We start from the raw sequence: 25,605 nt of genomic DNA on the forward strand, positions 1-25,605 counted from the left end.
TTACCAAAACTATTCATGTCCAAGAGAATAGGACTTTACCAAACAAAGTGTTACTGGTTTTAGTTATAATTATTTTTGAAAGACAATACAAAACTCCGCTAAAACCAGCTCTTTCTTGAAGCTCCAAACAATTGAAACAATATTGACATAGTGATACAGGATTTTTTGGTTTGGAGGGTATTTTGACCAGCATCAATGTTCCAAGTTTCTCTACTTCAGGTAAACACACTTGTAATTAACTTCAAACAAGTTCATGGTGGTCCATCATCTCCAGCTGGATTCAAGCAGCCTCAAAGCCAGGCACCTTTGATCTCTTGGAAAGTTCAGCTCCAGACTGAAGTTCTTTGCCTCAGCTCTGATGACTTTTTCATGCCTTTGACTAAACGCCATCTTTCTGACCTGGCTTTTCCTCAGTGAAAGATCTCCAATAGTTTCAAGAGACAGTCTTGGGCTTGACCTTCACAACAAAACAATGCCAGGAATACTTAACCAGTCTGCATCCTAACTGGTGAGTCAGAAGAGCAACATGCACTCAAAGACAGACATCCACATGCCTTCCCTGCTAACTGTATCATCCCTGACATCATGTTTTACTATGGTTTTCTCATCAAAATGAAAAAATTGGATTCAGACCAGTATCCCAGGGCTGAAAAGACAATGATGCTAATCCTTCCAGACACTGTCTTCGACAGAGCTGCTAATGTATCATTTAAACAATTTACCAAATTAGCACCAGGCCGTATCTCAATCTGGCTGCTGCAAGTCAGGCTCCCTCCAGCCTATGTTTGCTCTTTTCCCCTTATGTCCTCCCTGTTCACCCCACAGCAGTTTCTCGCTTTCAGCAAGAACATCTTAACAGCTGTCCTCAACCCAGGGCCTGTGGGCAATGCAATGCTTGCAATACATTCCAATACTGCTCAGGGAGAAAAGAAAAAATTATACATGTCATTCAGGCCAACAAGGACTGTACCTCACCACGTCATGCATGGTTCAGGGGCCAGCAATAGCTGTAGATGCCTGCTTGAGCATATCCCCAGGCAGAAACCACAGAGATGATGGTGTGCCGCCTGCTTAAAACTATAATTTACCCATGTAAATTTATTTTCTTAGCTGCTTTCCAAAGCATTTCCACAAGACAGTGCTGCTGAGCAGAAGATGGAGTTGGGAACAATAAATGCCCAAGTACAGCACACTGACATGCCTCCTTTGCAGGGCTCCCGTGCCTCATTGCTGGGTCCTGGTGCAGTTGTGAAACTCTCCTACCGCTTGCCTATAGGAAGAGAGAGGAAGGGGACAGTGGGGAAAGGGCAGACGTGGGACACTTTCTTTACTCTGAGGACTTTCAACTGCTTTTAATGTTCAGCACATAAGCTTACTCTACACTGTTACTGGATGGTACTAACAAGAAGTTGGAGCTCACCTTTATCAGACAAGCGCTGCTTGCTCCAATTCGAGCTGTGACTGCAGGCTGCATCCAGCACGTAAACTGAAGCAGCCACCCTTTCCCTTGGTGAAAGGGGTTTTTCCCCTCTACACTCATCCACCCGGAAAAGGAACCTATTTCCACCCAAAATGAAAGACTGTGTCTTCCCACCACAGATAACTTAGCTCTTCCAAGCCCTGATGGCAGAAGATCATTGTACAAGACTTGATTTATAGAGGGTGCTTTTTGCAGCAGCCTGGGGGTGTGGGTCCAGCCATCGAAGATGGCATGAAAAAATAATCTGTAAGTACAAGGGGGTAAATGTGTATACCTATGGGAAATCCGTGCCATCGCTTACTGGGGCTGACAGCCAGGGACAGCGTTCAGCAAGCTGGTGGTAAAGTGGAGATCTGGCTTGTGGTCAGGTTTGTCTGTAAATACAACTTATTTCAGGTGGCATCTAACCATCAGCAGTTTCATCTGAGCAGATACTCACCATGTCATCTGTGAATGCCAGAACTGGTTTGTATGGTGAGGGGAGAAAGAGACAGGCAGGAATTACAGGACAGTCCTCCCTATGTGAAGTTACAGGAATTTTTATAGTTTCTTTTAACCCAACCACTTATCTTTGTGCCTTCCCATCCCCACAGCACAAGTCAGCATTGCACAAGGACGAGTCTAACAGCACTGCTGATGTAAGACATTTGTGCACATTTATATTTCAGGCACCAGTGAGAAAATAATGTCCTAGGGATGTGGTGTAAGAGGAAAACCTAGAATTACAGCATCCCCTCCTGAGGCTGTCTCTGATACAAAGTCCGCCCACGTTAATAATACAGTTTGCTCCACCACAGGCCACTTACAACTCCTATTTAATGACAGATATTGCACACAGAAGACAACAACTGTCCAATGCATCAGCCCAAATGAATGGTTAGGAGGGTGTGTGCGTGCACAAAAAGCCTCAAAGGGTTAATGTGGCAGCAGGACAGAGTGATTGCTTCGGGCTATTTATTTCCTCTTAGTTTCACTGCAGTGACAGGAACACTTGCTCCTGTGACAACAGCAGTTAGGCTGTATTTAACACCACAGAAGGGCAACAATCTTACAAGGCAAGGAAAGAGCTTGGACTTGGAGACCTGAAAGTTTTCCTGGCTCTTGAATCCTGAAATCAGCTGCAAGACTGCACTTCCCACTGCCAGTCACAAACCTCCATAGGGATGGAGGTCCATCATTCCCATGCTCCTGTACAAGCTCTTGGGCTCCACTCTGCTGCTGTGCTCTCCAGTCATGACACAACTGCTGGTCTCCTGATGAACTGAGCTTAAAGCAGACAACGAAATACTAAAAGCACCTTCCCTGAAAATACTGCCTTGGTAGAACTACAAAACAGGATCCTTCTTTCTTTACTGCCTGGTTTGCAATAAAGAAGTAGGTCTCGTGATTGTCTGTAAAGCCTATGCAGAAGCATCGCTGCACCTTGAAGACCCCAGCAAGCTGGGAGAGCTCTGATGTTTAACCAGGAAAATAAAGAGCATGAATCCTTTCTTCCTAACACCTCACATGCAGCAACAACGCTTCCACATCTCAGGCACTCAAAGTGAGCTGGCAGTGACAGAGCAAGTAGATCTCTCTGCCCAAGGAGGAGGGTTTAGGCTGCAATTCTCTTCACTGGGGAGATTCTAATGGAAATTATTTTTCACTCGGGTGGTTAAAGGCTTTCTGCAGCTTCAGGCTGGCAGAGCAGGGTTGGGGCAGGGGTGTGCAGGGGGGTTGCTAAAGAAAAGGACACGATTAGTTTATTCATGAGAATATTCTGTTATTTGTCAGGAGCCAGAGGTTGCAACACCACAGGCAAAAACACTTTGCAGCATACAGAGGAGAAAATGATTAAAATCACACACTTGGGAGGAGCCCAGAATCCATTTCCACCAGCCTAGACAGCCTGCCACGGCAGTCCTGCCTGCCCGTCAGCCGAGGTGCTGCTCCATCGGTATCTCCCTGCTAGTGCTGCTTCTGCTGTTCTAGCATCTATTCTGCTTTTTCCACTCAAAACTTCTGGCAAAATCACAAAGCTAGAACCCATCTGAAGAGTATCTGCAGCAACACCCCACAGCAACAGTCAGCCAGCCACTGGGATGTAACCTGGCCATTAAATAGTCTTGTTTATCACTACATTTCAGTACTGAAGAGCAGAATCCTGCAATCCCAGTTAGGAGACAGAAAGATGGTTAAGGGAAGAATACCTTTATTAAGAGGAATTTTTGTTTGGCTTTTTTTTATATATATATATCATTATTTTTCATTTAGACTGACATTGAGAAAACGGCTACCTCCTTCCCATCCTTCTAAAGAGAGCAAACATATCTAGGGTGGAATGAGTTCAGCTGCTGAGAAAGCCTCCCACCAAAGCATGTAAAATACATTTTCTCAGGCAAAAAAACACAGCAGAGATTTCTCCTCCAAGCAGAAAATATTCAGCCGCTCCATTGCTGTTTCCATCCATTCTTTCCCTGGAAAAAGGCAGCAAGCCAGCCTCACATTAACAGCAGCACTCCATCAATTATCATACTTTGGGAAGCTCCATTCTTACTAAAGCAAAGGTTAATTGTTCCACACTTATTTGCCAGACTTCAAGAGACAAGTTCTACAATATTAGGGTGGCTTTTTCATCTCTTTAATGTAATTTTTGCATCTCTGGGAAAAAGTCTGAGTTAGAAAATGCCAAAGGCAAATATTATCTAATTCTTCTAATGGAAAGCTTCTAATGGAAAGCTAAAAGTCACTTTTTGCAACTGCTGGAGAGTCAGAAAAGGTCTCAGAACAAAGTCATTGAAAAGCAAAAGTGTCTTCAAGCTATAATGGACTTTAATGAAGTTAAAGAAAACCGCTAGCAGGAAATGACCAGAATGCAGAGCAGCAAGGCATTGGTCTTACAGACCTGGAAGGGATCCCTGCAACCTTGTCCTCCATCCACTGAGCAATTACCGAAAACACATTCTCCCTCACTTGAAAAGCCTTCGGTGGATCCCATCTGCCTAAAAGCCATTCTCAAATAAAAAGATAATCTTTCAGAAAAGCATCGACCAAGAGACTAATAAAGACAACTAAAACTGTAGCAATCCATAGAGGACAAGAGCAAAGATTTACTCAGGGAATTTGAGGCAGCTCAGGTAAACCTAGAATTGTTGTTCTTGTATTCAAACACCAAACATGATTAGCTGATATCTCCATTACTAAAAAAGCCATCTGCCAAGCCAAGCACATGTTACTGAACCATAACAGCAAATTATTTCTTCTTGTCATTATCTGTTCTTTTCCTGGACCTCTACTACAGCATGCAAACAATTCCCGATGTTTCTGTAAGCTGAGTATTCCTGCTAGAGCCAGTGAGATGCTGAGCTCATTCCAGATTCACTCTTTTGGAGCTACTTATTACATTAACAAATCACAGCACAAATTTTATCTTAGAACATCTGGGGTGGATAAATCAGCAGGCAGAGAGGGATGTCTCCTAAGGACAGACCTTTAGTAAAAGCAAGCAAACAAACAAAAAAAAATCTAAAACGACAACCGACCTCCCCAAAAACAACTCAATAGAAGCCAAAGGGTAAGATGCTAACAGTTTGTGTTGCATGGGTATGCTGAAATCTCCATCTGCATGGGCCCCACCGAGGTACACAGAGCATTAAGTGGACAGACCCTGCCTCGGTGAGCGTACAGTTGGGAGAGAGGGTTTAAACAATTAAGTCTGGAGAACGCTATTCCATTGCCTGGCTGGTTCAGAAAGAACAGAGCCAAGTTTACCCTAGATTTTATATTTTGCAGTTTACTTTCTACAGTTGCTGTTCCTAAAATGGGAAGTTCTCACCTGAGCACTCTTCCCATTCCCTGCAACATGTAAATGAGAAAACGACAGCAAACAAACAAACTAATCAAAGGGGGACAGATTCCTCAGGTTCATTTCTCCCCATGTGTAGCTGCTTTAAAAGACCAACATTAGCGCAGGTGTAAACAGAGAATGTCTGCCACCTTTGCCTTGCTCACCCCTGCCCCTGGGACCGGCAGGGACAGCAGCAGCTTTGCTGGCAGTAGGGATGGGGAGGGAAGAAGAGGCAGACTCTGGTGAAGTCAGGAAGATGACAGACCAGCAACAAACCCTTGAGCAGCTGCCAGCTCATGCTGTGATACAGAATGCAGTGCACATTTTGGAGAAAATTTGAGAATATAAAACTTTCTCACCTCTACAGCTAGGTCTACAAGCCCACGTGTTCACACTAAGTTTGCTAAGTGTCACATCCAGTGGGCACAAGCAGAACCCATCTTCACTTCTCCTCCTCCAAAAATGAACCAACTTTAAACTGTTTATATTTTATTTAATAAAATGAAAACTATCAAACAACCCAACAGTGTTTTGGTGTGCAAGTGCATTGCTAGCTTTGAAAGTGTATTCATAATGACAGATATGCCTGACATTTGGACACAACAGATCCTGAAATCCTCTGAGCAGACTGCGCCACATGAAGTTTTGACTCAGAAGACACATGTGGTCTGTCACAGCAGCTCAGTGCTCCCCAGCCACCTCAGGGCTGCTCTAACGTGGCCCGGCTACCCAGGGTCCTTGTGGGGCTGCAGAGAGCAAAGGAATCGACTCCATCAGCTTGAGCTGCAGCCTGCCTAAGGTTGCTGCTACCTCCAGCAGAAAAACTCACTCTCTGAGGCCACAAAGGACCTTTGAGACTGCCTCTGACACTCCCCTGCACACACTCCTGATTCACATCAGCTGTGGAGCCAAGTTCTACCAAACCCCTATTATTAAACAGATGGCAAGTCTGTCTACACTTCTCTCCTACCACTGTTGGTATTGGAACCAGGTGCCCCAAAAAGGAAACGCTACGTAGCTAACTTTAAATGGGAGCCAGACTGCCCAGGATGCACAAAGCCTAACCCTCTGCAACCTGTTGGTCACAGTCATCTTCATTTTCTAGATCCAGGAACGTTACTGGGGATACAGTCACAACAGATCTATACTTAAATGCTTGGCTCTTCCAATATTTGATATCACAGCACATATCATACACACTAAACAAAACTAAACTTTTTTTACAGAACTGCAGAACAAAACTCAGTTTGTCCTCTCTCTGTGCTTTGGTATCTTTCTTTTCCTCCACCACTTCCACTGAAAGCACTACTCCTTTGCTAGGACACAAACAGTGACAAGCTTGATGGCAAACTTTCAGTAAGCCGTTCTTAGTGCAAGTGTGGCATTTTGGCTTGAAGTCATTGGGTACTCTATTCTACATAAGGAAAACAACAGAAATCAGATGTGGAGAACCCATCCATCACGTACAGTAACCTCTCCTCAAGTCCTGCCCTTTTATAGAAATAACTGCAAGTTCCTTTCTGTACAGGAAAAGAGTTAGTGTCATATCCAACATCTAAAAAAATGAAGCACCGAAATGGCAGTGACCACCTACGAGAGATTCTTGCAAATACTTGCAGAGTACGTACAACCACACACAAGACACGCTGTTGCAAATTCCTCAAAAGCCCCAGTACACACCATTATGGAGAGCATCACTGGATTAGAATATAAGAATACATTATTTTTCTTCTATGTCCCTGTCATGTTTGAGTTGTCTCTCTGACCTCATTCTCCTGCTCAGGATTTGTCCAATGTAAGAAATGCTCTGGAATATGTTCTCTTGCATTACTGTGAAAGAGAGAGATGTCCAGAAGACACAGCATCCCAAATAACAGTGAATGCAGAAGGTCAAGGCCTGCTTGGTCCGGGCATCCTCCCTCCAAGACCACACTATCCCATACCTCACCACCAACTCTGTCCTCCTTTTGTCTTGTCCTGAACCTCATCAGGGACACTTAGCTAGGGGACAAATTCTCCTCCTTTGCCTTTCTAGGGGGACCCCACGATCAACTCACCAGCACACGATCTCCAAGCCGTAAGTCCTTCTCCCCTTTTTTCACAGACCCACTGTCCGAGAGGTTAGATCCAGACTCGTTGCCTGTCTTCATGGCGCTGTTCAGGACGCTCTCCCGCAGGGGGATGACACGAGTGGAGAGAGGTGGCGTGGCTGTCCCCGAGTGCAGTGACAAGTTCTGAGCTGTCAGGGAGTCCACGGAGGGGGCGTCGCTCCCCGAGCCCTCGGCCACTGGCTGCCGCGTCAGCTTGGACGGTCGCGTAAAAATCCCCTGCAGTGGCTGGCATTCAAAGTAACGTACTCCACCGACAGAGCCGTCATTCTTACCCACCGGGTCATCCAGAACAACCCCTGCCCACTGGCCCGGAGCAAATTGCGTCTCCCCAAGATACTGGATCACACCTGGCTTCACTCCATTTACCCAGACACGTTCGCCCACCACAAAGTCTCCCAGGAAATCATCGCCCACCTCGGCAACCTTTGAACCCGACTTCTCGGCGCTGGCGGTGGAGGTGGTACCCTGCTTGTGTAAAGGTGAGCCTGTGAATCAAGGGAAAAAAGGTTTTGGTATGAGGAGAAATCCTAAAAGGCAGCCAAAACACCAGGAAAGGGCATTTACAAAAAGGAAACATCTGGGACAATGACTTCGGTTGCAGGTTTACACCGAGTGAAGGTTAAAACCTGAGTGACCCCATTACTTACATATCTTCCTCAGCAGGAAAGCAATCTGCACAGAAATCTCCATCTGCTGCCCAGTTTCTGCAGATCTCGCACAAAACAAAGAATCGACCCCACGTCTTCATCCCCCTTTACAATGCCCACTTACCCCCAGCCCCGTCACAGCACCAAAGGGTATTTTGCATGGCAGCACTAGTGTAAGCTCAAAAGGACAGGAGTGGTGGTAAGTGCTTACGGGTCAAAAGGAGACCAACGAACGGCTGCTTTGAAGAAAGATGCCAAAATCATCCTTTCACCCCCCCAAAAAAATAAAAAAAATATAATTAGCAAGGCACTGAAGTCTTAGTACCTGACACTGTGAGAACTCTGTGTGTTTGGATCCAGGCAAACAGTCCAAGCATTGAGAGTCCCACCAAGGGCACTAATAGCTCCTGTGGGACCACACAGCTGCCTTTGCAAATTACTCAAATTTTCCCAGCTGCTGCTATGCCCTTTGCTGGAGCAGAGCCCAACAGTGAGCAGACACCTGGAGTACGTTCAATATAAACAGCACATCTATAAACAGGAAGCATCTACAAACCCTTGCATGCACAGCCTTCCCAGGGCTAACACGCTGTGCGCTGAACTCGATAAAATCTGCAATAAGGGACACTTCTTCCAGTCCAGCAAGCCAAAGCCAGACCTCCAACGATGCTTTGCTGCACTGGGAGACCAAAAACTGCAGGTGATGCTGGAAATTCACAGTCCTGTTCACACTCTCCAGCACACCCTTGATCAGCCAAACTCTCCGTAACACACAAGGAGGCCCTTAAATACGTGACTGGCATCTGAAGGGGAACAAAGACAAGCAAATGAGATAGCACTGACCCCACTCTTGCTGACCCAAGCATCAAACTCCTATCACAAACTTCGGGCTTTCAGTCTAGGCCCAGGGGAATGAAAGACAAGGACGTATGGACTTCATTAAAACTCTTGGAAGGTTAAAGGGGGAGGTTAAGCAAAGCACTAAAAGAAAGCGTACAAGAGACTGAGGAAATAAGCTTGCAAAATAATATCCAGCAAGTCATATACCGTGAACCTTCAGTCATCCTCAGCTCTCGGTAGCACTGGGGTCCCCAGTGTGCTTCTCTCCCACAGCTGGCGTACGGCAGGCGTGCATGACACTGTCCCACACATCCTGCACTCAACAAAAGCTACTCGGACCCTTCTGCCAGGCTTTAAGCTGAAATTTCTGAGTGCCACCAAGCAGAAAAGCATAAAGCACACGCAGGAAGAAATTTTTATTTGCCACCAGAGGAGGCTGACAGAAAGCCTAATCAGCTGCACAGGCAAGCCCAACTTGAGTGCTTATCTGAAATGAACTGTGAAACTTGTTCAGCCTCAGCCATCACTATGGCTCAGTCTGAACCATTTCTACAGCTCTTTCAGAAGTAATGGGCCTGACAGATCAGGCTCAGCTCCTAGAATGCCTGAAGAACGTAAAAGCTCTCAAACCAAGACACTTCAAAGCTTTGCTAAAGGTGTAATGTCAGGGGAAAGAAAAGAGCATCAGTGCGTCAGCACTAGCATAAAGAACCAAACAGTTTCTGCTAAACCAGTTGTGTTAACAGGGATTAATACTGACACTTTGGTACTCATTGGACTCCAGAGTCAACAGTCTTGACAAAGCTCTATGGCACAATTGCACCAGTTAGTTTGTGGCTCCTGGAAGTCCACAGAATGTCTGCCTGGTCTGAACAAGGAGAAAGCAGCAGTTAAGGCACGATCATGCAAACCTCTTTTATGAGCAGAATTGCCTCCCACCTGCTCACTAGGCTTGGTGGGCTGGAGCTGGAACAACTCTTGAGAAAATTAGCCAAACGGAGCATGCACAGCACAACACAGGGCACATTCAAGAGGCCAATCCCATGATGGGCACAGGAAGGGCAGTAGCATAAATACCGTTCCCACCCAAAAAGGTCAGTGGCAACCAAGACCACAGTGCTCCCAGCAGAGCTCAGCCAGCTCCCTGGCAGAAACCTTCTCTCAGCCTTTGGGCCCTGCTCTGAAAGTTTCTTCAGCCTCACATGTTCTTCATTAACTTTTGGGTTTGGTTTTTTTTCTGGCAAAATGTCTGACATTCAAGCTTGTGTTATTCTCAATCTTGTAAAAGACAGTACATCAAAACGATCCATTAGAGGGATGGCACTACATCCAAGAACCAGTTTCACCTTAAAAAACTGAAAACCAAAGACTATAAGGATGCTTAGAGCTTTTGATCTTTACAAAAGACTTTAAATAAAAAGGGGTGGGAAGGAAACAGAGCTCCATCCATGTGAACCATTAAAACAACCATAAGCAGAAAATAAGGCCACCATGCTTATTAGCACAAAATAGTAAAATAGCCAGATTAGGAACCAGCAAGTTGTATTTTAAAGGCTTTCCATTTAATAACCAGAGATGGCTACAGAGGTCCATCACCAACATCTGTGATATGTATCTCTCCTTTCATGAGAATAAATTAAATTAGAAACACAACTTACATCCTGGTTTCATGCTCAGCAGAGTGCCGTAACACACAGATCTCATGCCGCTGACATGTTTGCAACACACGTATGCAACATGCCAAGTAGAACAGCCGAATTCAACACTCCAGGGAACTATAAGCACAGAAATGGGGGGGGTTCTGCATCTGTATTCACAAAAGATCAAAGCTGCTTTTCTAGTCCTACTGGAGCCTGAGTTTCAGCACATTAGAAGGCTTTATGATGGCTGGTAGTTAACGATCAAGATACAGGTTACATTTGCTCTCACCAACACCTCTGCAATGTGGGTAGGATAAGCAAACCCTTCAGCAGTGAGGCTCAACAAAGAAAGGCAGGAAGGCCGCCCAAGGCTGAACAAACAACACAGCAGGATTTAAAAACTCATCTAGACTCACTGTATTTCACTGCAAGAACAAACACCTTCAAAAACTGACTTGGACCAGAAAAAAAACCCCAGTTCATTGGACTCCTGGTGCAACACTGTACTCCCAAAAAATCTAAAATTTTAGTAGGACTTAATACACTCCACTCATTTTAGGTATCTATCTGACAGGCAGTGCTGCCAAACTACAGTAATTATAACATCTCAGGGAAACAATCTAATTACAGGCTCCCGAGCAGAGCAGCGCAGTCAGAAGCACTATTATTCTTTAGCACAAGATGAATTATTCAAAAAGATAGGATTTAAGTGAGGAACCACCAGAGGGTTTACCATCTTCATTATGGCCATGTTGTAGAAACTTGGTATTTTACACGACCTTTATTACCAACATATAAAATAACAACTAAGCTACCAATTTTCCTACAGTGCAGCTAACACGCTTTTGCGCACTAGGTTTTCAGGGAAGCCAAGAGTCACTACGATCAAGCTAAACTCATTCTTCTTGGCTTCAGGACTCTTGGATCCATTAACTAGATGGCCAGACAACATCCAAAGTAGTCTGAGTAGACTAAGCTCTGATCCTCCCAGGTAAGTATCTACTCACCAGCCTTCAGAAGGCAAAAGGCAGCGATGAGCAACTTGTCTTCAATGCCATGAGTATCTTAGGATAGCCCAAAACTGACACCAGCCAAAGGCACTGCTCTCTAAGACCTGACATCTGGAGTTACCCACTCTCCAAGCAGCTGTTAACAGCCTGGGGGAAAGCACACCAAAAGCCCAGGATTCCTGAGCCTTCAGGCTCCAGGCACCTAAAAAGCTGGTCTATGCCTCTGTCGCTTGGAGTTGCTGTTTCTGGTGAAGAAAAATCTTGTTCTAGTCAGACTCTCCAGTTAAACACCCACAAGTTCCAAGAAACTCACTAACAACAAAGTAAGGGTACAGATCTCAGGTGCGAAGTTGAGAACAGGTACACAAGAGAAACAAATGCAGCAAAACACAAAATCACTGCTTTCTACTCCAGCCCTACCGTTACCTGTTGACACCAATTGAGAAGCCACAGGAACCCTCTGAATGTCACGTTTAAGCATCTAATGCAGCAGCTCACCTGGAAGCCAGCAACGGGGAAAAAGCTCTTTCCTCCTTGGTCCAGGAGGATCTCCCTCTGCTGCTCTGTCCAACACAAACCTTGCTCGCTAGACAGGACTGTGACAGCAGCTCCTCCCTCCCTCTCACTGGGACCAGGCTCTAAGACACAACAAGCAGTAAGCAGGATCTCTTCCACTTGGGCTTTCCAACTTTACAAGTCTATTGTGTTCATTAGCCAGCTCATTCTTCTTGGTTTAAATGGTCTTCCTGTAGGTCACAGCTTTCAGGACTGAACAACAACTTATAAATCAGTCATACTCAGCATCCGCTAAACGCACATCTTATCCAACTCTAAATCTCTATTTTCCCTTTAGCATAAAGCCCACGCATGATGCATTAATAACCCCCACAGCAGACCTGGTGTTTAGGGCCCTTTTTGCAAACTCATACCACCGGTTTTAGGGGCCCACAGTGACAGGGTACCCGATGCTGACAGTGCACCAGTTCTTCAGGAGCCAAACAAATTCCTATCAGCCAAGAGCTGGAGAGGTTAAAGGTTTTAACTAAAGCTTCAGCCTGCTCACATGGCTCTTGTTACGGTGTCAATGAAAGCCATGTGTCTAAAATCCCTGGAAGCACAAGGACTTCCGCAAACAAGGGACGGACTCCAGCTCTTGGAAACGTCTGCTGTAGGAAGGGGGCGGGGGGGGGGGGGGGAGAGCTTTGTTCAGTACAGGAGCAAGAAACCGCCCTTCAAGTAGAGTCTGAAAGTCGAAGCAAGAGGAACAGAGCACTCGCTCCGCAGCATCCGCAGGAATACCCTTCTTTGCAGCATCCCTGATGAGATACTCAACCACAGCGTTAGGCTAAGTGCCATCCACATCCAGTGAAACCATGCATCCCCTCACTCCCTCCACATCTTTTGACCTCCCACAGTATTTCAGTTGCTCACTTCTTATCACTAGGCAATTGAAACAAAGGGGAAAGGAAACTTATTTCTAAAGGGGAGGAGGAAGAGGAAGAGAAAAATAGTTCAGCATGAGAAGTGGTGCATAGTGAGTGTTGCCCATGTATTTCCTACTCCCCGCAGAACTCCTTTGTAATCTTATGGCTCCTGAGACACATCCCAGGCACCACAACTGCCAAAGGAATCAGAAATGCAACAGCCTGTTGTGTTGCCATGGGAATCGGGAGACAGGCAGTTAATTGATAAAATGGAGGTACATTAGATTTAAAAGAAAGAAAAAAAAGAAGGAAAAAAAAGGGGGTGGGAGGCGGGTGGGAAGATTTATACCAGAGTAGCATCTTCAGCAGGAAGGGAGGGAGAAACAAGAACACACATGGCATTTACAGAAGAGCTTTACAATGCCTGTAGGAGAGGTCTTTTTCCTTCTCCATTTTAATTTTCAGAAGATTTTACCCTCAAATCCCACCACATCACAAGACAGCCTGACATGCTGCACTGAATTGCCTGTCCACTCCCAGGCTGCGTTCTCTCTACATCGATCAATAAGCTTTTCATTCACTACCCAGCAAGAAAAACTGTATCAGCCTGGCAGAAGCATCACTGTCACAAGACCTGAAGACACGACATCTTTACCTCACTGGCCCACGCTACAGAGGTCACTAACCTGTGACAGAGCAGCATGCCTTGCATCTCTCAACGTGCAGCCCTGCGACCAAACTAACTAGTCAAAAAACTCTGGTACCAGCTCTGCTCCCTCTCAGCCTGGGCAGGGCTTCAGGACAGTCCCATGACCCGGGGACCTACAACGCCCACTTGAAGCCAAGACATTTTTGCCAGCTGTAAAACTCTACTGCATGCCAGCTAAAAGGAATAACATATGTTTTTCTGCCACAAGAATTAGGTGAGAGCCTAAGAGGCATTGCAGCAGCCTGGCTCACTGCTTGTTTCAATGCTGAGGTGATGGCGTGGGGATGTGGTCTCAGTTGGGATGTCAGACACTGCCCCTGTTCAAGCTGCAGCCTGTACTCAGGGCACTAAACGTTTGTGGTGGATAGTATTTTCCCATTCAGCTGGCCACCGCCCTCCACTACAAACTGGAGCTGTAGAATAGCAGTGCGTTGTCTTTACAACCAAGTACCCAGAAGCTCCTGGCTCTGTGTATTCTACCCATTGCTTTTACACAGCAGTTACTGTAAGCTTCTTGAGGTCTGCAATACCACTTCACCCCCAAGCACACCACTAGATAAATTCACTAACCGATGGAGAGCAAAGCTGATCCCTACAGAGAAGGGAATGAAGAAGGACAGTCCAGAGCATCTGTTGTCAAAGATTCAAGCCTCAGTCCCTATTGACTACAATAGCTGGTCTACCAGGCAAGAGCCAAGGAGGTACAACCTGCTGCATCCCCAGAAGCTGCCACCCACACAGGCAGGGAGACAGGGCTTCGCTTGGCAGTGTCAGCAGCAGCCACGCAGGCTGACAGGGCCTCCCACGGGAGAAGGGCTGGCTGCCTGCTGCCTTCACAGCACTCGGTGGTGGTGAGGCTTCACCACATGTAATTTCGAGGTTCCTACACAGTGACTGGAGCTTCTCAAAGCAGCTTGGATTACATAAACATGACGCTGTTGGCAATCAAGTGAAAGCCAGCCCACTCTGCCATACCCAAATTCAAATCATCGAGCACAGCAATGAAGCAGCTGTTTCCCGCAAGATTTATCACAGCCCTTCCAAGCTGCAGGATAAGGCAGAAATAGAGAGGGAAGAGGTGACTGCAAGAGAAAGCAATGCTTTGCAGGCAATAGCCAAATGCCTGGCAGCACATTGTGGGAGGAAGCAGCCCAAGAGATTTATGGCTGACTTGGAAACAACAACTGAAAGCTCTGCAAGTTCAAAGCTGAAAAGTTGGGGCTGTGATCTGGCATGGAGACAAGCTCTGCATCTGCCACCCTGGAAATCTATTGCCCCTGCTGTTCCCTGGAATAAACCCCCTGGCGTGGATATTACAATCCATTGCAACTTCAGCATCACTGGCTCCAGCTCCTTTAAAGAGAGGAGACATACCTAGAAAGAAACTTGCGATGAGGAGGAAGGAAAAGAGGACAATAAGAAAGTGAACAAGAACTATGAATGAGCAAGCAAAATCGAATGAGGACCAATGCAAAGTTGCTTTGCACTGACTGCAAGGAGATGCCCATTGAGGCAGATATTTGTCTTCACAAGGGCAGCTGGGAAGGGCACTGAACCTCAAACAGACATACAGAACAAAGGCCTTCTTATAAAGGTCTCATTCAGGAGGCTGACTGGTACGAAATCTGCTCTGCCACAGGCGAGACGTGCATTCTTGGTGCCCGCTGGAGACGGGAGGGATGGAGGACCCTGGGGTTTGCCTGCTACACTAGATCAGATCCACTACAATTCTTAAAAGAAACAAACAGCAAAGTTATGTTTGTTATTGTGTGAGGATTTCAAGTTTTTCAAATAATGGCATTCAACAAAATATGCAAAGCAGATAGGTTTTGGCAGCACAGGGCACTAGAGAGGGAAGTGACTAGTAGAAAATGCACAAAGTTTCTTTCACTGAGCAATAATTAACTTGCAGCATATGGTGGACCTATTAATCTCAAGATTACAGTCTTAATTTTTACATAGTTATTATTTTTAACACCGTCAGTATATTCTTCCAACATTCATGTTTCAACACCCTATCCAGCATTTTCCAGCCTGAACACAGGGCCCATCTATCCCACCTCTGAGGTAACACCCTGTTTTCACAGAAAATGAAAATATAAATCTCACAATTTTAAGCATGTTTCAAGTGCGACAAAAAGAACAGAGCACCCATATGCCTTCCTCCCCAGCTTGTGCTACCCCCTGCCTCTAGAAATAAGCCACAGACACATTTGAAAAACTAGGACCATGCTAATGTAATATCTGGTATGTTACAGAATAATACAGGCTTAATTCTTCCGTAAATAAATAATAAAATCACTTCAACCACTTGGAAGTATTATATTCACTTGATTCACCATAGCTTATGCTAGCTAGAGGAAATAATTTTCCATGTAAACAAGCCTTTAGCTGTAAAGATTCAGTATGTCCTTTCCCCCCAAGCCCCACATCCGAACTGGGTTGCCTTGCCCAGACCATTGCAACTGCTGGAAGACTTAAGGACAGAAAGGAGCATTAGAAAGCAACCTGGGGTAGCCCTGACAGCCCCGAGAGCCAGAATGCCAGCTGGGGAAAACAGACTTACTGGGAAGGCTCCTGCCTCGATGGTGAGCTTCCTTCCTTCCAGCAGCCCAAGCGATGTACCACGTAACACAGCCTTCCCTGGAATCACCAGCACGCACTCACAAAATCTCTGGCTCTCCAGTTGCAGAGCTGTAGTCACACCATATGTTCAGCTTCTTTATAAACCTAGCACAAAGCTAACTTCTTAGATTCTTTTATTTTCAAAGCACCACAAAAAAGCTTGGGAATGAGCTCAGTCTAAACCCACCATGTCTGCAAACCCCGACACATACATACATGCACAGTTGTCCACAGTTTCTGAGGTTGTGGGAATTTGTAAGGCACAAGCGTTGGTTTCGAGGCTGCTATTACGGAAGTGAAGACAGCTGCTCTCAGTGAGCTGATCCGATGACAAAAAGAAAGAAAAGGAGGCAGACACAGGTCTTTAATGAGACATTTATAAATGATTTCCCAGGCAGAGCACTGGCACTAGCACAGAGAGAGAAGCAGTCTCAGGACACCTTCTGAACTGGAGAAATTTATCTTAAGTACCAAACATTGTAAAGAGCAGCCAAGCAAAGCATAGTGCTTTCTCTCTCCATCAGAAAGGCACTCAAGCAGCAGGGTTTTGAAGTTTCATAGCCTTTTTAAGTGTAGGATTTTTGATCAGGCATCATTCTCACATAAAACCCACTCAGATGGACTCTGGTGCCATTCCTAACCAGCTACAGCACTAACTGAAAGAGATGAGCAGCCAAGCAGCACATTGCTCAAGCAGGTGCACACAGAAAGGCCATTGACTTATTCACTCAGAAATGATGGAATTAGCTCACTACCAATAAAACGTAGAAGAGAAGTTACCAAGAAATAGCCTGGCTTGGTCTATCAAAAGAGTAATTATTACTTTATGATCAGACTGGAGCCAGATCAGTGGGTCAGCAGCTCCAAGAACAACAGCCTGTACAGGGAACGTGATGCAGAAGTTGCTGTGTGTGCATAACTCAGCATGTTTACTCATGGGAGGTAACCTAAGCAGCCATGCACAAGCAGAGTAGCCGTACCTCCAACAATCCAGGGGAAAGAAAGGTTAAATGACCAGGAGAGCACCTAGTTCGACTCTGACTTTGGCATAGACTGCCTTTGGGCATAGTACTTACTCCAGCTACGTAAGCAGCATTATAAACCTCTCTTACATCCTTCCAGCACCCAGATGATCCGGTTACCCCATTCAAACCAGATTAGCTCTACTGTAGCACCACATTTTGCCATGACAGCTGAGGAGCCATGCCACTCATACCTGTGCTCCTGCTGCACCGTCAGCTCGCGACCAGCAGCACTTTGGAGGCCTATGTGTCCACAGCTCAAGCTTAAAGCATCCTTTAATTGAAGCCAGGGGTGCAGCTAGAAGGTGCAAGCTCAGGCAGTGAGTGCTCTGCTGGCACCCAGAGGTCTTCCCTGTGTGCAGAGCTAGATATGTAGCAATAAACCACATCAGTAAGATCCTCCCTAGCTTTTCCTCTTATTGACAACAACTTATTTCTGCCTGCTGAACCTCAAAAACATTTCCTAGGTACAAGCACAAGTTTTTATCCAAGTTTCCAATATTAATTTGCTCTGCTTCCCTCTGGCAGGAGTTGGGCTAATCTTCAGGGTGATTGCTCTTTGCAAAAGCTCCCAGCCTGCAGCTGTGAAAGGCACTTTCTCACGTTCTGTTCTCAAGGAAAAAAAGTACAAAAATTTAACACTGGACATGTAATAACAAAGAAGGACGCTTGGTTAGCTCCTTATCAGCATGCTGAGAGGCTTGTTTTCAGTGTAACCAGCCATCCTGGAAGACAGCAGAGTTAAGCCACTGTTAATTGAACTGCTGGGATGGTATCAGCAGAAAGGCAAGCATCATGCTTTCTGTCTTGTTTGTATGTTTTCTCCCTTGTCATATAAACATGATATCAATACAATTATATCACCCCTACAAATCATCCATCCGACTTGCCTGAAAGAGGGACACTTTGGGGGCCATAAGCAGCATCCCCAAGATCCCAGGGGAACTGTAGGAGAGGTAAAGACCAACATCTCTTAATTGCCAAACTTGTGCCCAACCCTAGGGCTGCACTGTGCTGAAACACAGCTGTGATTCATTAATTCATCAGCCATTTATTTGTTCAGCCATACATCCATGCGCAGATCACACAGGCTACACATCTCCTGCGAAGGTCATACAGTAGACTGATTGTACACAGATCCACACTATGCAGAATGCAGTTTGTTGGGCTGTTTTAGTTTTGCCTAATCTAATAAAAAGGATATTTCAGAGCAGATTAACACTGAGTCATCTACTTTATTCCAAATATCTGGCTTAAAAAGTTAAGTATCCAATTGAAAAGGCCATGAGCTGTACATGAACAGACACTATTTGCAGAAAATCCAAATCACTTATTTGCAGTGGATGTCTAAAGTTTTTTTTGTTTGTTTTGTTTTTTGAGGAAAAACCATGATCATGATCCAGACCTGACCCTAAAAAACCATGTGAACTACGATATGAACATAGAAACCCACAGCAGGCATCTCAAACCCAACAGCTCTTAGTCTCAGTGATCACCAGAAATGATACATTATACCCTTCCAGGGTGATGGTGGGTGAAGTGAGAAGCGATGGTGGTGGTGAAATCCATAATGTGAAGCGAGAAATCATGGACAAAGCTGTGGGAGATGACTAGTTGAGTTGTACAAAAATCTCAGCACATGGTCCCACCAGGCACCCTCTCTACCCTTGAACACACAGTACGCTCCCAGTCCCAGCACATCTCACTGGTTTGAAAGACTCACATGTGAACTATCCCTCTCTCATGCCACTTCATCAAAACTTTGTTAGATGATCATTTTTATGTTTTTCTCCTCTGAGCACATCTGGCCAGGACAGCAGTCAGTCAGTCAGGATGATGTTCCCACCTCCTTTTTACAGGTCAGGATTTTCTCAACATCATACCATCCTTATCTGAAATTGTTTGTGCAAAGTCTTCATTCTGGCAGACTTCTAAATTCTGGCAGGTTTTTTTGAGCAAATACCTCCAGATACAATAATCTGCAATAAGCAATTATGTGAAATAAATTATACAGCAATACATAAGGCTCCTGTCATCCTCAGGGATGCTAATCTTAAACAACTGTACAGGTTCAAGTGTGAAATAAGACAAGCACAACCCAAGCACAGGACTGAGACACTTGCCCTATATGTTCAATGACTGCGTACCCTCAGCCAAATTACAAACGCACTAGTGTTTACAGAGACAGCACTTTTGTCAATGAAAAGGACTACGGGAAGCAGCGTCAGAGGGAAGCTGCTGCTCCTGGTGCCAGAACCAGGAGGGCAAAAGGCCAGAAAAACCTGCTGGCCAGGATAACTGTTCCACTTTCACCTCTTGACACACAGGATGACATGGAGCAAGACCTAATTGTCTTGTGTATAAACCACCGATAATAATGACCTACCTCACAGCCCCAGGCTTCGCAGGTGGTGGTGAAGCATTCAGAGTGTCTAAACAGAGAGGTTTCACATGTGCATAGCAGGCTTATAGTTACAGAAAGTGAGAAGGACTTACAGCTCGTGCTTGGTAGGAATTCATAAAGCAGCTTGGAAACACTCCTGTAGCAGCAGTTAACTCCTGAGTAACACTGCCCTGAAAATCAGAGCACTGGCAGTGTGCTAGATCACCTAATTCCTGAATTCTTGATGTAGATTTGGTTTTTAAGAGGTACTTATGGCAAAGTTCATCGCTGCCTTCCTCTGCAACCATTTAAAATCCCCAGGCACAAATATTTCCTTTCTCACAAAGAATTCTGTAAACAAAACCATGCGAATAAAGCACTCTGCTGCATCCTCCAGGCCATCGATGACCCAGACGTAGCACACAGGATACCTATTTACTGTGCTGGAAAAAAACATTGCCGAAATGATCACATTTGGTAGTAGAGAGACCATTAACTGTGTTCTGAATGGGGTTGCTTAAGTCCAATTTTGACAACTCTTATTATTTTATAGTGAGTATTGCGATATGTGGAGTTTTCTTACAGACCTCAGACCTCACTACCGCATAAAAATCAATTTCTTTAAGGGGACATTACTTTCTAGCACCTTTATTAAAAAAATAAGCAAATATCCCACTGAACCCAAAAGAGAGGAAGTTTTCCGTATTCTAAATATTTTAAGGCTTTTGTGGAGACCACTTGACCTATTTAACTGCTTGCAAGAAGGATGCTCATGCAGGGCCAGTGTGTGATGGTTAGATCCCACCAATTGCCAGTACTATGTAGCAAGAGCCTGATGCCACTGTAATCCTATGGATTCTCATCCCAAATACATCTATGCCAAAGGGAATCTTTCCTTTGATTTCAATGAATATTGGCTCAGGCCTCTAATGATTAATCTGCTCTTGTAGGATTAGTTCAGTTGTTCGCAGTAGAACATGCGGGAGCAGATTCTGCCCCGAAGCTGCACCCTTACTCCAATGGGTGTAACCACAAGCATACCAATGTTACTGCAGGCTTACACCAGCCCAGCTGAATAGGATTTGGTTCATTATATCCAAACCACCATTAGCTGAACATCTGTGGGAAGCAGATTTTCTTTCCCTGCTGTTCTGCAAGGAGCTACAGACAGAGAGCAGGAGGGCGTCTGACCTCCATATGCCTCCAGCGTGTGCTCACGTCTCATTCTACAATGAGTGCACTGAATATTAAGGATTAACTGTATCAAATCCTTCTAAAAGCATCTAATGATTAAGACAATTAAAATCAGACTCTCATTTGTCTCTAGATGTCACCTGTAAAGCTGATTAAATCAAGATTGATTCAATGCCCTTCTATATTGCCTGGAATGCATCAAACGACTTCTTGGGAGAGGAACACTGCCAAAGGTCCTTTCCCTTTTCAAGAGGGGAACCAGCACCTCCAACCCCTGCCTAGAAACTCCAGTACAAAACATATTTCAGACTGCAGGATGGCAGATAGAGTGGCTCATGAAAGGGACTTGTGAGCTGAATACAAGCCCTATGCAAACAGTCAAATGGTTCGTCCACAACCATGCCAGAAAGCATTTGGCTTCTGGATATGCAGTGAGGATTAGAAGCAAATACGCAGCATCTCACAAGAGCATCACTCTCCACAACCAAGTAGATTTGTATGGAGTGATGTGACCTACGTGCAGGGCCTTTCACTCACCCCACAGTAAAAATGAACACACACACTCAGCTTCTAACAATCACTCAGCAAAGCTTCTCCGGTGCTTGCTGCAGTTCCCACACCTCAGCTGCACTGACCATCCACCACCACGTTGCCCTCCCAGCCCTGCTCCCCCATTTGCACTGCACATCAATCTTAAACCAGCGACTCTCATTAGCAGTTTTTTCTGTTCAGCCCTTGAAAACACACTCTTGTTTTCTTTAGGTATCTGATAATTTCTCAAACAGATGACTGTCTGTGTGTATGTGGATACTGTAGCTCTTATGACCAACTGACAAATAATCTGCTGATACTGAGGTGATCAGAAGCATTTGATCTTAAGCCATGCGGGTTGGCACCTTGTCCTCCCAATTCCCCTAGAAACTGAAGATGCTGTGTAAGCAGACCCATTATGATAAAGCAAGACTTCATCAAACTTCGAAGACACCAATGACCCATTTCCAGCAACAATCACTAATCTCACTCAAGGAATATCCATTCACACTTGCAGCGTGGATTAATTGAGGATGGTGCTCACAAAGAACTGACAATACCAATCGCTCCATGAGGCCCGAAGCAAAACCAGCAAAAACAAATGCTCGCTACAAATAATAGCAGCCTCGGGCCCCATGATGTGGGGTCTATTCTCCCAATTTGCCAGTGCACAACACCCCAAGTTAATATTAATCAAGAGCCACAAAGCCTTTGAATAGACAAGAATTAGCTCCCTGTGTCTGTGCCAGTCAATCAGCTGCTCCGGACACTACAATCCCATTTCTTTTGTTTCATACAAAACAGTAGTTCAGTGTCTTTCATATTTATTTGGGAATGAGAATTAATAGATTGATACAAAACCAGATAGCCTCAGCACTCTTTCTTGCAGCTTTGCAAAAAAGCCTATGGTAAGACACTGCCAAACCATCAATGATTACTTGAGAATAACCTGCCGAAGCTCCCTCTTATTATCGAGGCACAAATTCCTCATTAAGGACACCTTCCCTCCTATTTTACTGCAAAATAATCCTAGAGGCAACAGAAATTACTTCTTATTGCTATGCATCCAGTCAATTTACTCCAACATAATCCTGAGAAACTTGAGGGGCAAACAACTGATTTTCAAGTTAATTTACCAAGATGTTGCTGCTAACCTTGCTGCAGATAAATAAATGGAATGATTTTCCACTGAGGAAGGCACTAATCTCATAGAGGAGCTAAGGCAGTGGTGAGATTTAGACTCCTCCAGCAGAATTCATGCAGGTATAGTTCATTAATGATGGGGCCAAGGTATATGCAGAGACTTAGCCACACACAATTGCTGAGTCTAAAACTAGAAGCAGCCCTCAGACGAGACCTGCATTTCTAGAAAACAAATCAGAAAAAAAAATAACTCGCTCCCCCCCCACCCCCCCCCCACCCAAACAGAAGACTCAAAACCAGATTCAACCCTGGTAAGAAGATCACACCACACCATTTGCAAAGGAAACCTCTGTTAATTGCAAAGAGGCACCTGGGAGGTAACCCATGGAGTCTGTCCAACTCTCTGTTGGCCTCTTCTCCTTATCTGCTGGTGCTAGGAGTGACTGATCACATTCAGGTTGGAGTGACAGCTCTGATCACGCATCCCACCTAATGCAAACTCAGCAACTGCACTCAGCAAACACGTCCCAGCTGCTGCATGAACAACATGAAGCTCATCCCCTCAGCACAGCAGTAATCATCCCCTGGGGATGAAACCAGCCTCAGCTGATTAGCAACCAGAAACCAAGCGCAACTAACTACCCCAAAAACTAGCACAGCTCAAGCTTATAAAACCCTCATTACAACATACTTAGTTTAATTACTCTATGGAGCCAGTCATCTAGTGCTCTTTAATAGCCCTGTGAGCGCTCCAGTCCACTTTGCTTTTATTTTTAGTGAACAAAAGTCTCATACAGTGCTTGCAAAGGCAGATATTATGCCAGCAGATATTAATAGTCCTGTGCATTTATTTTTCATCAGAAATAATGTATGTACACTTACATGAAAATGAGAAGGCATTCCCAGGCTCCTGGCAATGCTGTATAGTTTAGCTGTCAAAATATAGTTTTTGGCAATAAAACTCAGCACCCACTGAAAAGCAGTTTTAGTACTCATAGCCATGCCTAAATATGATATTCAGGTCACAGATACTTGCATCTGCCCATTCAGAAAGATGGGATCCATCTGTAAAATTCAAGATCGAGACTGGAGTCAGACTGGATGCATTTAAGTCTCACACAAAGTGTTAACAGGTTTGGGCTTTTTTGCCTCCAGTGCTGAAGCCCCAGTGTTGCCCCACTCCATCTGCAAATACTAATTTTCCTTTTTTCCCTCCTCCTTTTGCCAGAATTCTTTAATTGAAGAGATTTAAGAACCATAAAAAACACTGTAAATGAACACCAGAGCTAGCTGACAGCAAAATGCAGTATGAAAACCAAAACTTTCTCCTCTAACCAAGTTACTCTAATGCTGCTCTGAGCAGACAAAAAAACAGCGTGAAATGTGAACGCTTCCCTTCCCAGTGGCTTTCACCTGTTCCACCAGCTGGGAGGGCCGTGTGGACCCATTCATCACAGCTTCCATTCTCTCTCCATCTTGCAACTCCAGGCAAAAGCAGGCTTTTCCAGGAGGAGAATCACAAAGAAACCAAGACATACGAGCTTTGTAAGTAACAAGAGTTCCAAACATTATATTGAGCCCTTTGCTAGTGACCCACACCTCTTGCACAGAAACCTCTCTTGTGCATGGGGTTGAGAGCAGTAACTTTCTTCACTTGCAGCATGGGAAATAAGCCAATGCATTTGTGGGAAATCCTCTCCTGAGACAGCTAGAGATGAATTTTCAGTCTATTTTTAAGGAAAATAATTCCCACAAAGCAGCAGAAATTTTTTCCACTGTTCCAGCTTTATGGGAGAGGAGGGAGGGGGATAGCTGATGTGGAGACCACTCATTAAGGTTAACGTTTTCCAAGAATCCATGTCAGGTGCCAGTCCTCCACTGACTTTCAGTGGAAGTGACTCATTTCAGCTCTCTTTCACAATAAAAAAAAAAGAAAAAAAAAAAGGCACCTCCATCCACAAGAAGCCAATGCACCTAACCCAGAATACCACCACAAAAAGCCCTTATACCTCATAGGTCTTTGGAACTGCCGGCTCAGATAGGAGACCAAATAACTCTCCGCTCTAGGAAAGTTCAAAAAGGACACTCCATGAGCTGGTAGGAAACAGGGGCTCTGAGTAAGTTTTCAGGAAAAGTAGCTCTGACATACTGAGCCAGCTTGTCACATGTGCTATGATAGGTCTACATCATATTTGGTCTCTATAGAAACCTACATCTATGAACTATGAAATTATATATGCATGCACACACAGCATCTTACATTTGCATCAGTCCTCTGTTCTGTTATATAAGATGTGAGTTGTCAAGAGTACATGGAAATGTTTAACAGGGTACGTCTCCACTGCCTGGGAAAAAAAAAAAGAGTCAAGAGATGGATGAAAGACACTTGACTTTCTACAACAGAATATGAACAGAGTGCTGGGGAAAAGAGAAAGAAGAAATCAAAAGCATCTTTGTGTATTCCAGACTAAGAAAAATGGGAAGTAGATCTACTTGTACTTTTGCAGACAAGGCCGATCAACTTATGGTCTGAGCTTAAGGTAGGAGGAAGAAAGTATGAAGCTTTTAAAAATTTATTTGCATCTCATGGCTCTGACAACTCTCAGGTACAACTGGAGAACAAGCACCTTCTTTTGACACCCAGTCTTCCAGATGTAACCTTGATGTGGGGTCTTTCTGAGCCAGTCCCAGGCTACCAGAGCCAAGAGACAGTCAGCCAACAGACTGTACGTTGTTCCAGTTTAATTCTGCACTTGATTAGATTTATGGTTTACTTTTGCAACTATACCTCAAGCTTTTGAAATTTCTGTCTTCCCCCAAGGTAGCAAATTCATAGAGATCAATGTTGCAGAGCTCTGTATTTTGTAATCTAAGCCACACTGGTTTTCTTCCATCAAGCTTCAGGGATCAAGTGGATCACCAAATGCATTTAAAAAAAAAAATGGCAAAGTCTCTTTCGGCATTTCTGGCAAGAGGCAGGTTAAGTGTGGAGGCAAGACATAAGTTCAGAAAACTCCAGT

General features: G+C 44.8%; 1 protein-coding gene across 9 annotated transcripts in view; it reads right to left on the reverse strand.

Moving 5' to 3' along the window:
• CLIP2 (CAP-Gly domain containing linker protein 2) overlaps window positions 1-25,605 on the reverse strand; it is a 96,361-nt gene that overhangs the window by 34,133 nt on the left and 36,623 nt on the right. For all 9 annotated transcript variants that reach the window (XR_008745753.1, XM_055795600.1, XM_027790993.2 and 6 more), the window contains one exon: window positions 7,364-7,902. Coding sequence is in view for 8 of the 9 variants with exons in the window: in XM_055795600.1 (XP_055651575.1) it covers window positions 7,364-7,902 (539 nt within the window). In the remaining variant the exon portion in view is untranslated. The remainder of the gene's footprint in view (window positions 1-7,363; window positions 7,903-25,605) is intronic.

Source organism: Falco peregrinus, chromosome 2, assembly GCF_023634155.1.
Source record: "Falco peregrinus isolate bFalPer1 chromosome 2, bFalPer1.pri, whole genome shotgun sequence".
NCBI classification, from domain to species: Eukaryota; Metazoa; Chordata; class Aves; order Falconiformes; family Falconidae; genus Falco; species Falco peregrinus.